The 12,376-nt window shown below is 36.5% G+C and overlaps 3 protein-coding genes across 9 annotated transcripts in view; all 3 read left to right on the top strand.

Moving 5' to 3' along the window:
- The window catches only part of LOC116158809 (uncharacterized protein K02A2.6-like), a 217,487-nt gene that overhangs the window by 81,785 nt on the left and 123,326 nt on the right, over positions 1–12,376 (top strand). The window lies entirely within an intron of this gene.
- LOC116158814 (zinc finger protein PLAG1-like) lies at positions 1,337–4,609 on the top strand. The gene is made up of 2 exons (XM_031471660.1): positions 1,337–1,659; positions 2,056–4,609. The coding sequence occupies exon 2, from the start codon at positions 2,082–2,084 to the stop codon at positions 3,672–3,674; it is 1,593 nt and encodes a 530-aa protein (XP_031327520.1). The 5' UTR covers positions 1,337–1,659; positions 2,056–2,081; the 3' UTR covers positions 3,675–4,609.
- LOC116158811 (non-specific lipid-transfer protein-like) lies at positions 7,071–10,208 on the top strand. Of its 7 annotated transcripts, none has more exons than XR_004142824.1 (8): positions 7,071–7,668; positions 7,721–7,844; positions 8,242–8,435; positions 8,519–8,709; positions 8,760–8,994; positions 9,050–9,659; positions 9,743–10,113; positions 10,149–10,208. XR_004142824.1 is itself a non-coding variant. In XM_031471657.1 (7 exons), exons 1-7 carry the CDS (start codon positions 7,630–7,632, stop codon positions 10,051–10,053), a joined length of 1,704 nt encoding a protein of 567 aa, XP_031327517.1. In that variant the 5' UTR covers positions 7,071–7,629; the 3' UTR covers positions 10,054–10,115. The 7 variants fall into 7 exon arrangements, 1 of the variants encoding a protein (XP_031327517.1); XR_004142825.1 differs by having other exon boundaries at positions 9,788–10,113; XR_004142827.1 differs by having other exon boundaries at positions 7,071–8,189.

A 12,376-nucleotide genomic window follows, 5' to 3' on the forward strand; every position in this document is an offset into this window, starting at 1 on the left:
TATATTTTAGGTAAAAATATTGTGTATACGGATGAGTCATGGGTTAACATTGGTCATTCGGTGAGCAGGGCGTGGCATGACACCACCGTTGAAAGCAATCGTCAGGCATTCATCAAAGGACTCAGTACAGGTTTAAATCACCCACTGGTCTAGGGCCTCGCTTTGCGTTAGTACATGCTGGTGGTGATAATGGTTTTATTCCGGGCGCGGAACTGACTTTTCTCTGCAAAAAGAACACTGCTGATGCACACAACGAAATGGATGCAGACACTTATGAAAAGTGGTTTTTTGAACAGCTTCTACCAAATGTGCCACCGAATTCAGTCATTGTTATTGACAATGCCTCGTACCACAGTAGAAAGTTGGAGAAGATACCAACAATGTCGTGGAGAAAAGAACACATTATAGATTGGCTTCGTGAGAAAAATGTACCGATTGAAGAAAATCCATTAAAACGAGACCTACTGGCTTCTGTTGCGCATGTTCGGCATCACTACGACAAAAATAAGCTTGATGTTATTGCACAAGAAAAAGGTTACGAGATTCTCCGTTTACCTCCATACCATTGTGAATTAAATCCCATTGAAATGGTGTGGGCTCAAGTTAAACATCATATCAAAATGAATAACAAAACATTTAAAATAAAGGACATGGAAGAATTAATAAAAATGGGTTATTCACAAGTTACGGTTCAAAATTGGCAACATTATGTCAATCACGTGAAAACTATCGAAGATGGCATGTGGGCAGCAGATTATCTTCAAGATGATGTTGAAGAATTTATAATTCAAGTGTCGCAGTCATCTTCCGATGAATTTCAATTCGATTCCAGTGACTAATATGTATACTGTACATTTGTAAATTTTTGGGGACTTAATAAATACAAGCTGTTCTCGGCCACATTTGACAAACAATTACAACTTGTTATTAATTTACCTTTTTGACTTCTGAGGTTAGGTTAAAAAGTAATAAATAGTGTCTAAACTACCGTTTTACGGTGCAGTAATCGATCCTATAATAAGTTTGGCAAGCATGTACTGTTTCTCCATAAGCCCCATACTGCATACTAAGGTGCGAATGGTCTGCTAGTTGTTTTCTAGTAAAAGACAGGTTCTGTTCTGTTATTCAAAGGTACAAATCTATAAAATTAAGAACAATTCTCAATGAATCTAGAAAAACCCGTGAATGGAGGAGGTATAGAAAATTGAGTACATCCTGTATAACTGGAATACCTAGGGGAATCCAAACTCGTTTTTCCTATTTGATATACAAAATATGAATGAAAATGTCCCACCACGACGTTTACGCATTCGCACGCAGGCTCCATTCACCTCTTTGATAAACTAATTCAATATGGCTGCATGACAGTGACGTTTGTGTTTACAATTTCTGTGAGCTGGTGAATGTGGAAGTGTAGCACGTTAAAAACGAAATTAAGATCGACATTCGTTCACTTACGTTCAATGTTCCTTTTTTTGAAATAGAGGTGTAGAATTAAGGCCTCGTTACGGTTAAAATGGGCTTTATACACGTGATACGTATTGTAAGAATGATGTTGACCAGATAAGTGCAATTTCTTGACGAAATTTGAATTATTTATGATGCACATCATTTCCCACACAGTGTTCTAGTGATAACCGCTCATCATAACACGTTAGTGTAAGTATTTTCTACAGTCATAAGGATTAATAATGGACAGCTGACATTTAAGTAGAAAGCTCATGGTTTAGATCCGTTTTTGCGACCTAAATACCACTGAAACAGATAACGTTCCTTTTAATCTCGTCCTACTATTTGGTCTTAGCAACATTTTAAGTTTTGTACTTTTCCAAATTTTTATAAATTCCTTTTGTTAATCTTTCATAAACTGGAGGTAGGTATATATTTGTGTTTTAATTAACTTTAAACAAATGTTAATTTCCTATCATTTTTTATTGTTGAGGTCATCAAATATCTGCATAAATAATTTTAATAAACAACCATTAAGATATTGTGTTATTAAATTGACTACTTGCACAACTCATTTAAATGATGTACGTATGGTGGTTCTTACAGATGATGATGCCGACACTGATATCGCCATGGGAACACCAGGCGATAAAGGTAAAGTTCGAGAGGTAGTACGTAGAATTTCTGCCGCCCAAGTTAATCCGGAGAAAGGGGACGAACCGCCAGCCAAACCAAGCACTGCCAGTGAAAGTCTCGGTGAATTACCAACAGAATCATCAGCTACAGGCATGACTGTAATAAGTAGGTTACCTCAGTTTGGTAGTTTCGTAGATTATAGTTCTAGCCAATCGCTGCCTCAAAGCGGCGGTGAGAAAGTCGAAACTGTAACTTTAGAACAAGCTCGTATAGAAGATTATTACGGTCAAACGAAATTTTATCCAAGCTCCGCAGATGTTTTGCAAACACCCACTAAGTCAGAAAAAACATTCCTAAGTTTAGCAGAACCTGGACCTTCTGGACTACAGATTTCTAAAACCAAACCTGTCGCGAAATTACATCTGAAAAAATCCAAAAAGCCACAAACGTCACAAACAGCGAAAAAAAACTTCGTGTGCCCTGTTTGTCAAAAGAGTTTTCAAAACAGAGCAAACTTAGCGAAACATCAAATAAGCCATAATGGTAATTCGCCACATAAATGTGAACATTGTAAGAAAACTTTTAGTTCAAAGTTTAAGTTAGTTAGGCACGTTTTAATTCATTCTGATAGGAAACCATTCAGTTGTTCAGTTTGTGAACGAACGTTCCATCGAAAAGATCATTTAAAAAATCATATCAAAGTTCATAGTCCAAGTAAAAAGCATTACGTGTGTGAGAAGCATAACTGCAAAAAGGAGTACACGTCTCTAATAAGCTTTAAGAAGCATACAGCTTTGCACGCAGCAGAAGAGGGCAGCTTAGAGTGTCAAATTTGTTCAAAAACATTCGAAACGAAAGATGAGATTTTATACCATTTAAAAATACACGCAGGTAGTAGGGCGGTGAAAAATCCCAACGAAAAGAAATTTACCTGCGACCACTGCGACCGAAAATTCTTTACACGCAAGGATGTCCGCCGTCATCTGGTCGTTCACACGGGCATGCGCGACTTCCTATGTCAATTTTGTCCGCAAAGATTCGGCAGAAAAGACCACTTAGTTAGGCACATAAAAAAATCTCATTCGAAAAATTTACCTCTCGAAGCGCAAACGATTAAAATTGAAATACCCGAATTCAGTATTAAATCGGAACCGTCGGAATCGAGTATTTCAAATCCGGAACGTTACGAGGCCAGCCCCGTCGACTTTCCCGTCAGTACCAAGATCGAGAAAATCGACATCACCGACATCGAGGTCGGCAGTTTATTTTTTCCTCAGGGATTCACCGAATTAAATCCTATCCTACCGTCGACGTCCGAACAATTGCAGTTTCTACCGGGCCCTTCGTCTCAATCCGAATTAAAGGATTTGGGTAGTGGCGTACTGGAGGAGATCGAGACGAGCCCGCCGAGCGAGTTGATCGAAGAAAGATCTGCTGGTCCCCTAAATCCGCAATTATTAGAAGAACCCGTCTTATCGGACACTGAAATTATGAGACTGTTACAAACAACTGAAGATAAAAATTTACCGTTGCCCGGTTTTAGTCAAACGTTTCAATCGCAACCACCGCCGCCACCTCCTCCACAGTAAATCGCTAGTAAATTAAATTTTCAAGTTGTTATAATTCGTCGCTTATTATAAATTTTATTGTTGAGTACATGTTTATAAATACTGAACTTATATTTAAGATATTTCAGTTGTGTTCCCAAAGAGTATTTTTAAACTTGTAACCTACAAAGAATTATTGGTGCTATAAAATTATATCGTAGATAAATTATAATTATTTCGAACATATAAAAAAGAACTTAGTTTTATCTATGTATACATAATATATATATTTTTTTAGATATTAATCCGTTTTAAAGTTCATCACTTACACCATCTTAGTACAAAAAAGTTTTATCAGTATTCTGCTGTACCTAACTAAGATTTAAAAAAGAAATGTTGTTATAGCCTTGTTTATTGCCGTTCTAGCAGAACACTAATAAAATTCATTCCCCATTGTTCCATGTTAAAATTAATGAAGAATCTACCTCATTGCAACAATCATTGCTGTACAATCAGCTAGTCATAGATTAAGTGAGTAACGATATTAGTATCATATATTTTTAATAATCCATGGTTTGTATAGGTATGTAATCAAAACAAAATATGTACAGGTAATATATTTTTATACAAAATATAGTATTATTTACAATTGAACTTGTTTCGTAATTAAACATTGTACAACACTGGTTTAAAGCAATAAATGTGTTCTCTCTAAACTTCTAATTGCTCTAGCTAGAAAGAGAATGACAATTATGTACATCTCCCATAAGTTTATGTACAATAATGTGTCAAAAATCAAACTAATGTGTTCTAAGTTTGTTATAGATTTTAATCTCATTTTATTGAGCAACATAAACGATGATTGAACATAAACCTCGCCTACTATACAGGGTGTCCCAACAAGCTAAGTCAATTGTGTAATACATTTGTAAATTCAATGAATTTGTTATTAGTAAAATATATTTGATTTTATACGACTATTGATTAGCAGAAGTAAGCCCATCAAACAGTTTTTTAATTTAACACTGCTTAGAAAGTGAACGAATTCCAAAAATCAATTTTTCTAATTCCTCATAATTTTAAACTTTTTTCTATTATTGTGCTTGTAATCCCAATTTAAATTTTATATTTAAACTTTTTTCCATGGCGCTCTCTTTCTGAAAACTAAAATTACTCACACCCGCGAAAAATAAAACTACTACTACAAAAAACGTATTTCATAAAAAAATTACATGTTACGGGGAGTGGGATTTTTCCATTTTCACTGTGGGGACTCTTAAACCATAACGGATACAAAACAGCGTAAATAGGGAAAGTTATGCTTATTAATTTTCCTTTTCAAAGTTTCTTGTCGCTCTACAAATGGCGAAGTTATAGTAAAAAAAAAACAAAAAATGTCATTCATATTTTCGAGATATAACATGTTTTTAAAAAAATCGGATGTGGCAGCCTTAACAATGGATTTTGAAGTTGTTTAGGAATTCGAGAACAAGATCTCTTCCTTTATATAACACTATCAAAAATCGCACATAGGCATACTATCAGCTGGCAACATTGTCGTAGCATCGGTGCTTTCATCACACTGCATAAAAGACGAATTTACTGAATTGAAAATATAATTTTATACAATATGCGAGTGTAAAATCTGAAACTATAACAACAAACATTTTAGTAGATTTTTGAAAAAAATAAAATTATCACTTACATATCTCAAACACAAAAGACGGTCCTTAAGTGACAATTACAGTAAAATATGCTCATTTAAAATAAAAATGGACGTGTTAGAGGATTTTTTCAAAAACGTACGAAAAGATTTTGTGTGATAGTTCCATACTTTACACTCGCACTGTATAAAATTACTATATAGGTATGGCGCTTTCTTTCGGTGATCCAAACCATAGACATGAGTATTTTGGCATTAAATAAGTAAGATTACTCTATGTTGTAACCATGGTTCTAACACAATTGCATTCGAGATTAGAGAGCTAGTGGGTTGTGGGTATCTAGTTTTACCAAATTATCTTCCAATGGTTTTACGAACCGCGAGCGGTGAACTAAGAATGGGGGCGGTCCTGCCCGCCCGCAGGCGACCAATCGTCCCGTCTTCAGCGGGACGGTCCCGTAATGGCCAGCACAATCCCGCATTCTAAAAAATTAATAAATATGTCCCAGAATTATACCAATGCGTGCCGCGAGTCCGGCTTTTATAGTATTACCATAATATAATACAAATGGTATTACCCTACTTTACTCGTAGGCATTACCCAAATCCACGTAAACAAGGCAACGCCAGCGAGCGAGGCGAAGCAAAACCAAAACCTTTTTGCGCCAACCCGTATTTTAGTTCGTATTCCGTCCAATTGCCTTGCATTACGCGAGTCGGTGCCCCATCGCATCGAAGCGTTAATGGTGACTGACGACTGACCTGCATAGTATTTACGTATATAACTTCGCTTTTTATTGTATTATAGGTGGTTTTAATCGCCGTTGTTTATATCCGGTGTTGATAGTTAATGGATGGTAACTGACCATTAAGACATTAACACACTTATTTTAGTGTTCACCTATAAACTATAAGACGGCATAGTATGATTTTCCTAAGTTTGCGCGCACGCCATCGGTGCATTATTTTTTTATACATAGTAGGTATCTGAACCTAATATAAATACGAAAGTGTGCCTAAACGGTGTCGTCGTGTGTACTAGATGATATTCTATCCTTAAACTACCCAAAACGTTCAGTGGCTGCCTTGTGGGCTCGAAATAACCAAAAAACGGCAATTTTGGCCGCCATCTTGGATTTAAGGGCTTAAATGACAAAATCGGGTCTGGCAACAGGGCGTATCGTTTTGAGCGGGGGCAAATTAGTCTAGAACCGCCTGTTGCCAGTTTGTAGCACAAAACGCCGTTAGACATGATTTTAGAGAGCCTTTTTCAGAAATGTCTCCCTGACTATACAAACAGTGCCGCGTTTGTGTTTGTATACTGTAGAATGTAGATCGTTGGTGTAATGGGTATACCAACCACAATGCAGTACTGTTCGTATGGTATCTGACATACTTATTCTGGTCTATCCGTTGCCGATATGATGTAATACACCCATAGATTAATTATCTATGAATACACCGCGATGACGTGCGCGCAAACTAGAAAACTATATTTATATTTGAACTTTGACGTTTCTTTCGCATGCGCAGATTGTACGGAGATGCGTTTTGTCAACTTCGGACCGGTAACAAACCATTGACGTGCGGAGCCAGTCAACATAGGCGTGCTAATTTAAATTTATATTTATTACTTCATTATTCTTTGGATTGAAGAATATGTATAGTGCTTTCGTTCTAGCATTGCCGGTATGTAATTAGGAATTCCCACTTGTAAACTGTATGGTTCAAGATTTCGTAAAAGTAAGCGGTTCTCAAACTTTGGGTATGTCGCAATTAAATTAGACATCAATCATTCTATGTACATATCATGTATCACAACATTGGCAAATAAAATGTTTATAACCACTGATCTTCAAACTTGTAACAAAAGAAAAATATCATTATATCTCAATGGTTAATAGCCTTGTTTATCTGATAATTGCCCAGGGCGTTCAGAAATGCCCAACATTTAAGGTGAGAATGATTTACATAAGTTAGAAAAGGACAAGAACAATGTAGGGATGAGTATTCAAACATAAAGCGCCAACGACATACCGGCAATCCTAGAACGAAAATACTATATTCTGGTTTTATTTACTACCGAACCCTGCTGCGACTTGAGCTACCCGAAGCAGCACTATGAACTTTTAATTTTCCAACCCCCATTCCAATCAATAGCCGTGGAAAATTGGGAACATTATAATAAACACATACCTAATCTGCCTCTGTGACCTTTGTATATTTATACTCAAAGCTGTAACAGTATTTAGCTTGTGGATTGTGTAACAATGTCAATATAATAATCTCACTCGTTTTAACCACATACTGTCGTTAGTTGCTAAATTTCAGAAAATGGGACGGGTTTTTGTGATTGGGGTTGGAATGTCTAAGGTCTAAATAGAAAGTGGTCACTAATTTGACTAATTAGCATTATAATCTTTAGTTTGTAAAACCAGGAACAGGTGGTGATTATGTTGATTTTGCTAAGGAAGCTCTTTGCAAGGCTCTCAACGACGCAAACGTTTTAATTGAACAAATAAAGCGAGCTTACGTTGGCTATGTTTATGGTATGTGATTTATATTCTAAGAAAATGCAGTTATAACAAATAGGTGCCAAAGTCCCTCACTTGCATTCGTTTTTGGGAGCTATTGGTGATGTACGATTTTTGGGCGCATGTTCATGTGGGTGAGAGTTTTGGTGCAGACTGTATTTTGACTCATATGCGTTTCGAAGGCTATTGTTACAAATAAGAAATTTTTGTCTCAGATCTAAGTCCAATCTACGTATTATACGTAGTGTCGGAAAGATTGTGTACCTACCTCTATAATATCTGCGACTTTAAATAGTATAAAGACTTGCTGCAAACCGACCGGCTGCTTGTATCTTGAAAGATAATGAAACCATTCAAAAAGTATCATATAGATTAGGTAGGTACACAGGTAGGTACTTACTTTTTTTATTAGGAGATTCGTGTTGTGGTCAGCGCGTTATTTATGAATCCGGAATGACTGGCATGCCTATTTTTAACATGAACAATAATTCTTCATCTGGAGGTACAGCACTACACGCAGCGAAAGAGGCCGTAGAATTCAGTATCAGTGATTGTGTACTTGCTTTGGGATTTGAAAAAATGGAGAGAGGAACTTTGAAACACGATGTATGTTAATTCACCAAAAGTACAGTTTACAGTATACCTATAATAGTTAGTTGCCTTTTTTTCTATTTAGAGATTATTTTTAGTTTAAAGACAGAAGCAGTCCGTTAGAAAAGCATATTCGTATAATGTCTGATCTTCATGGACTCAGCTCTGAACCTTTTCCTGTTCAATTGTTTAGCCATGCCGGTATGGAGCACGTGAAGAAATATGGAACTCGATTAGAACATTTTGCGAAAATTGCTTACAAAAACCACAAACATTCCGTAAACAATCCGTAAGTCTGTCTCTAGGTTGTATTTTAATTTTAAGCTTGTGAATTTGAAGATATGCACAATGTCGCGATGAATACAGCTTAGATGAGATTTTAAAATCACCTAACATTTTTGGCTTGTTAACGAAACTACAATGTTGTCCAATAAGTGATGGTGCTGCAGCTGCAGTTTTAGCTTCTGAGCACTTTGTGCGAACTCATGGTTTAGAAAGTCGAGCGGTTGAAGTTTTAGGAATGGAAATGTGTACCGATCTTCCGTCTTCATTTGATAGAACTTTCATTAATTTAGTAAGTTTTTCATTTGTACCTAATTTAACAGTAAATGAATTTACCAAACGCGTAGGTCGGTTTTGATATGACCAGAACAGTTGCTCAACGCTTGTTCCAAAAGACAAACCGAAAACCTTCCGATGTTCAAGTTGTTGAAGTGCACGACTGTTTTTCAGTGAACGAATTACTCACTTACGAAGCTTTAGGCTTGTGTGAACTTGGGAAAGCTGGCGAGATGATAGATCGTGGTGACAACACTTATGGCGGAAAATACGTAGTGAATCCAAGCGGTGGTTTAATATCAAAGGGTCATCCACTGGGAGCGACAGGTATTGCTCAGTGTGCAGAATTATGCTACCAAATTCGAGGTGAAGCAGGAAAACGACAAGTGGAAGGAGCGACGTTGGCATTGCAACATAATTTGGGTTTTGGTGGTGCTACCGTTGTTGCCCTTTATGCATTAGGGATGTCTTCGCAATATAACGACCAAACCAGAAAAGAAGTTGCAATGGCAAAAGACGAACTTGGTTTTACAGTAGCGCCGTATTTTAAAATATTGGAGCAAGTTTTGTTGCTGGATGAACAAAACACGATTGACAAATTTAGGGGTATTTATGGGTTTAAAGTACAGAAGAGGACCGGCGAAGAAGGATATTGGCTAGTAAACACAAAAACCGGAAAGGGTACTGTTGAATTTAATAATATTTCTGATAATATCTTATTTTGAGCCGTTCCGCTTTTACTACTAATTTACCTACCTATTTAGTTAAACCTGATGTTACCTTCATGTCAAAAGAAGATGATATTGTAGACCTGCTTACCGGAAAATTGGACGTCCAGCAAGCGTTCTCTGAAGGAAAAATCAAGTTGCATGGCAACATCGAGCTCGCTTTAAAATTAACGGAGCTTCAAAAGATTGCACTTCAACAGTTAGTGCAAAGTTGTAATCTTATACAAGAGTGGTGCTTGCGTTGGAGGATACCTTCAATTGAGAGAGTAGACTTCTTTATTATAATAAACGTTAAAATAACTTGTTTTCCGAAAATCGCTATGAAACCTTTATTTAATGCCTACTAACGGGCGATCAATAATGAGGTGTTGTCGAGTCACCTTTGGAAGTTAAGTACGATTTCCTTAGACCATATCATTGAATTTATAACTATCAATTCAATGACCATATTATAGTACATGGACTGCTATTAGCTCTATGCTTTCAATACAAAATGGGTGGTCATGGATAGAGGGCACTGTAGTCGTGGGTATGTGAATCTCAGGGTAAACTAAAGTCGTATGAACACAACTCGCATCGCGTAAAGAGTAGCTTTTATGGTAACCGCGTAGTACAGGAAGCTTTAAATACACTTGATTATCTTCTATACGTCCACAAATAAGAATATGTTTGCTTTTTTTGCCATATCTAAACGAATAATTAATTGACGTTTGTTAATTTATAGGTTGAAAGTCTCACATCGTATCTAATCGGACAACTTCGGACAGGCTCGTTTACCCTGAAACTCACATACCCAGGCGATGTCCTTGACCATATTTTTGTTACAATTAGCAGTTCATGTACTATATGGTCTAAGACGATTTCCCCTGTAAACAAAAATTCCAAAGATGACTCGACAGCAACTCATTTTTGATCGCATACTTAGTTATATCACAGATCTAAACACAGTGTTTAGATCTGTGGTTATATGCAATGAAAATTTTAGTTTCCATAACAGTGGCGGTAGGTAATACTTTTCTTGACTATTTTTCTTGTCGCCATTCACTTTACCAGGCTCCAGTCAAAACCGACATAATAATATTAATAAAAAGGTTTATATCATTAGACATTTTATATTAAAAGAAGACGAATTTAATCAGCGACGTCGGAAGTATGGGTCAGAGGGGGCGAGTCGCCCCCTCCGTTTTTACACAAGGGGGGCCGCGCCCCCTCTAAGAATGAGTAATTAAATCACTCAAAAGCGACTAACACGTCTTCTACTGCATGTGCATGCAGAAATTACAAAAAGTGTAGAAGTAGAGGATATACAGGGTGTTTACGGTCTTCTCTGTAATAATTTAAGTGGACAATGCTGATTAAGTAGTAGATTGCTAGATTAGTACACAGATTAATCGTTTAATGTATAAAATAAAACAAATATTATCTCGTTTATTAAATTTTTGCTAAGGTGTTTTGGGGTTTGTCGACTCCTTTTGAGCTGTAATGCCCTTAAAATGATCAGAGAAGACCGTAAACATCCTGTATTGAAAAGATTTGCCAGCAAAACTGCGGAAAAAAGGAAAATTTTTGGGATATAATAATAATAATAATAATAACCTTTGTGCCTGCTTCTCAACCGCTTGTGGTGGGACCAGCGCAAAGAAACCTTCCAAAAGACGTATGAAATGGGACGAAGGGTGAATCGCTTTCATTATTCGGTACTGTATCTGGAGATCACGAAAGATGGAAACGGACAGGACAGCATACAAGGTAAACTATATCACGCGTTCATACACAATACCCACATTAGCACACTTAACAGAACAACGCATTGCACGAACCAACGTAGAGTCTCATCATTAAAATACACTCCTTACATTAGACACCAGGAACAAATCAGGCACGAAATTGAAAGCACTACTCAACAAACCAACACACTCATTCGTACAAGTATATACACCGTCGTAAAACAACTCTTGAAATAAGACACATTACTATCCCTAGATGTCCAATGTACGTGTGTGATTTTTTTTTTTTTTTTAAGGCCCCTACATAACTTCACCAGACACAGACACAGACACAGACACTAATCGTTACTTGATTTTAATCCGTGCGATTAGTTAACCAGGCCAGACCTGAGTTCTCACAAGAAACACCGACCATAATAATAATAATAATGTTGGTAAGTGTGAATTATCTCTAGATTTCCAATGTGAGTGTGTGAATTTTTATTTTATTTATTTATTTATTTTATTATTATTTTTTTAGGACCCTACATAACTTCACCAGACACAGACACAGACACTAATCGTTACCTACTTGATTTTAATCCGTGCGATTAGTTAACCAGACTAGACCCGAGTTCTCACAAGATACACCGACCATAATAATAATATGCATTTATTGGCAAATGGAGTTCACAAACTAACAAAATTAATATGTCCAATAGCCAAAAAGACTGTATCGCCTAAGAATCTAATCATCGGCGTTCTTCCTACAGCCTCTCACAGTAGAAAAAAACACAACAAACAAAATATAAAATATACATGAACAATAATATATATACACAACAAACACACTAGCCAACCAAAAGTAAGACACATATAATACTAAATGTTACAGACCCTCTGCTATGTCTTATTAAAAAAGATAAAAAAAACAAAAGAAAAAAAAACAAACATATTCGCACAC

Source organism: Photinus pyralis, unplaced genomic scaffold (assembly GCF_008802855.1).
Source record: "Photinus pyralis isolate 1611_PpyrPB1 unplaced genomic scaffold, Ppyr1.3 Ppyr1.4_LG1, whole genome shotgun sequence".
NCBI lineage: Eukaryota > Metazoa > Arthropoda > Insecta > Coleoptera > Lampyridae > Photinus > Photinus pyralis.

Bases quoted from the DNA above. Each gene is read 5' to 3' on its own strand.
- LOC116158814 (XM_031471660.1), top strand. From the start codon at position 2,082: ATGGGAACACCAGGCGATAAAGGTAAAGTTCGAGAGGTAGTACGTAGA.
- LOC116158811 (XM_031471657.1), top strand. From the start codon at position 7,630: ATGGGACGGGTTTTTGTGATTGGGGTTGGAATGTCTAAG. The intron at 7,845-8,241 runs GTATGTGATTTA...TTTTTTTATTAG, and splicing joins TTACGTTGGCTATGTTTATG to GAGATTCGTGTTGTGGTCAG. The intron at 8,995-9,049 runs GTAAGTTTTTCA...CCAAACGCGTAG, and splicing joins ATAGAACTTTCATTAATTTA to GTCGGTTTTGATATGACCAG.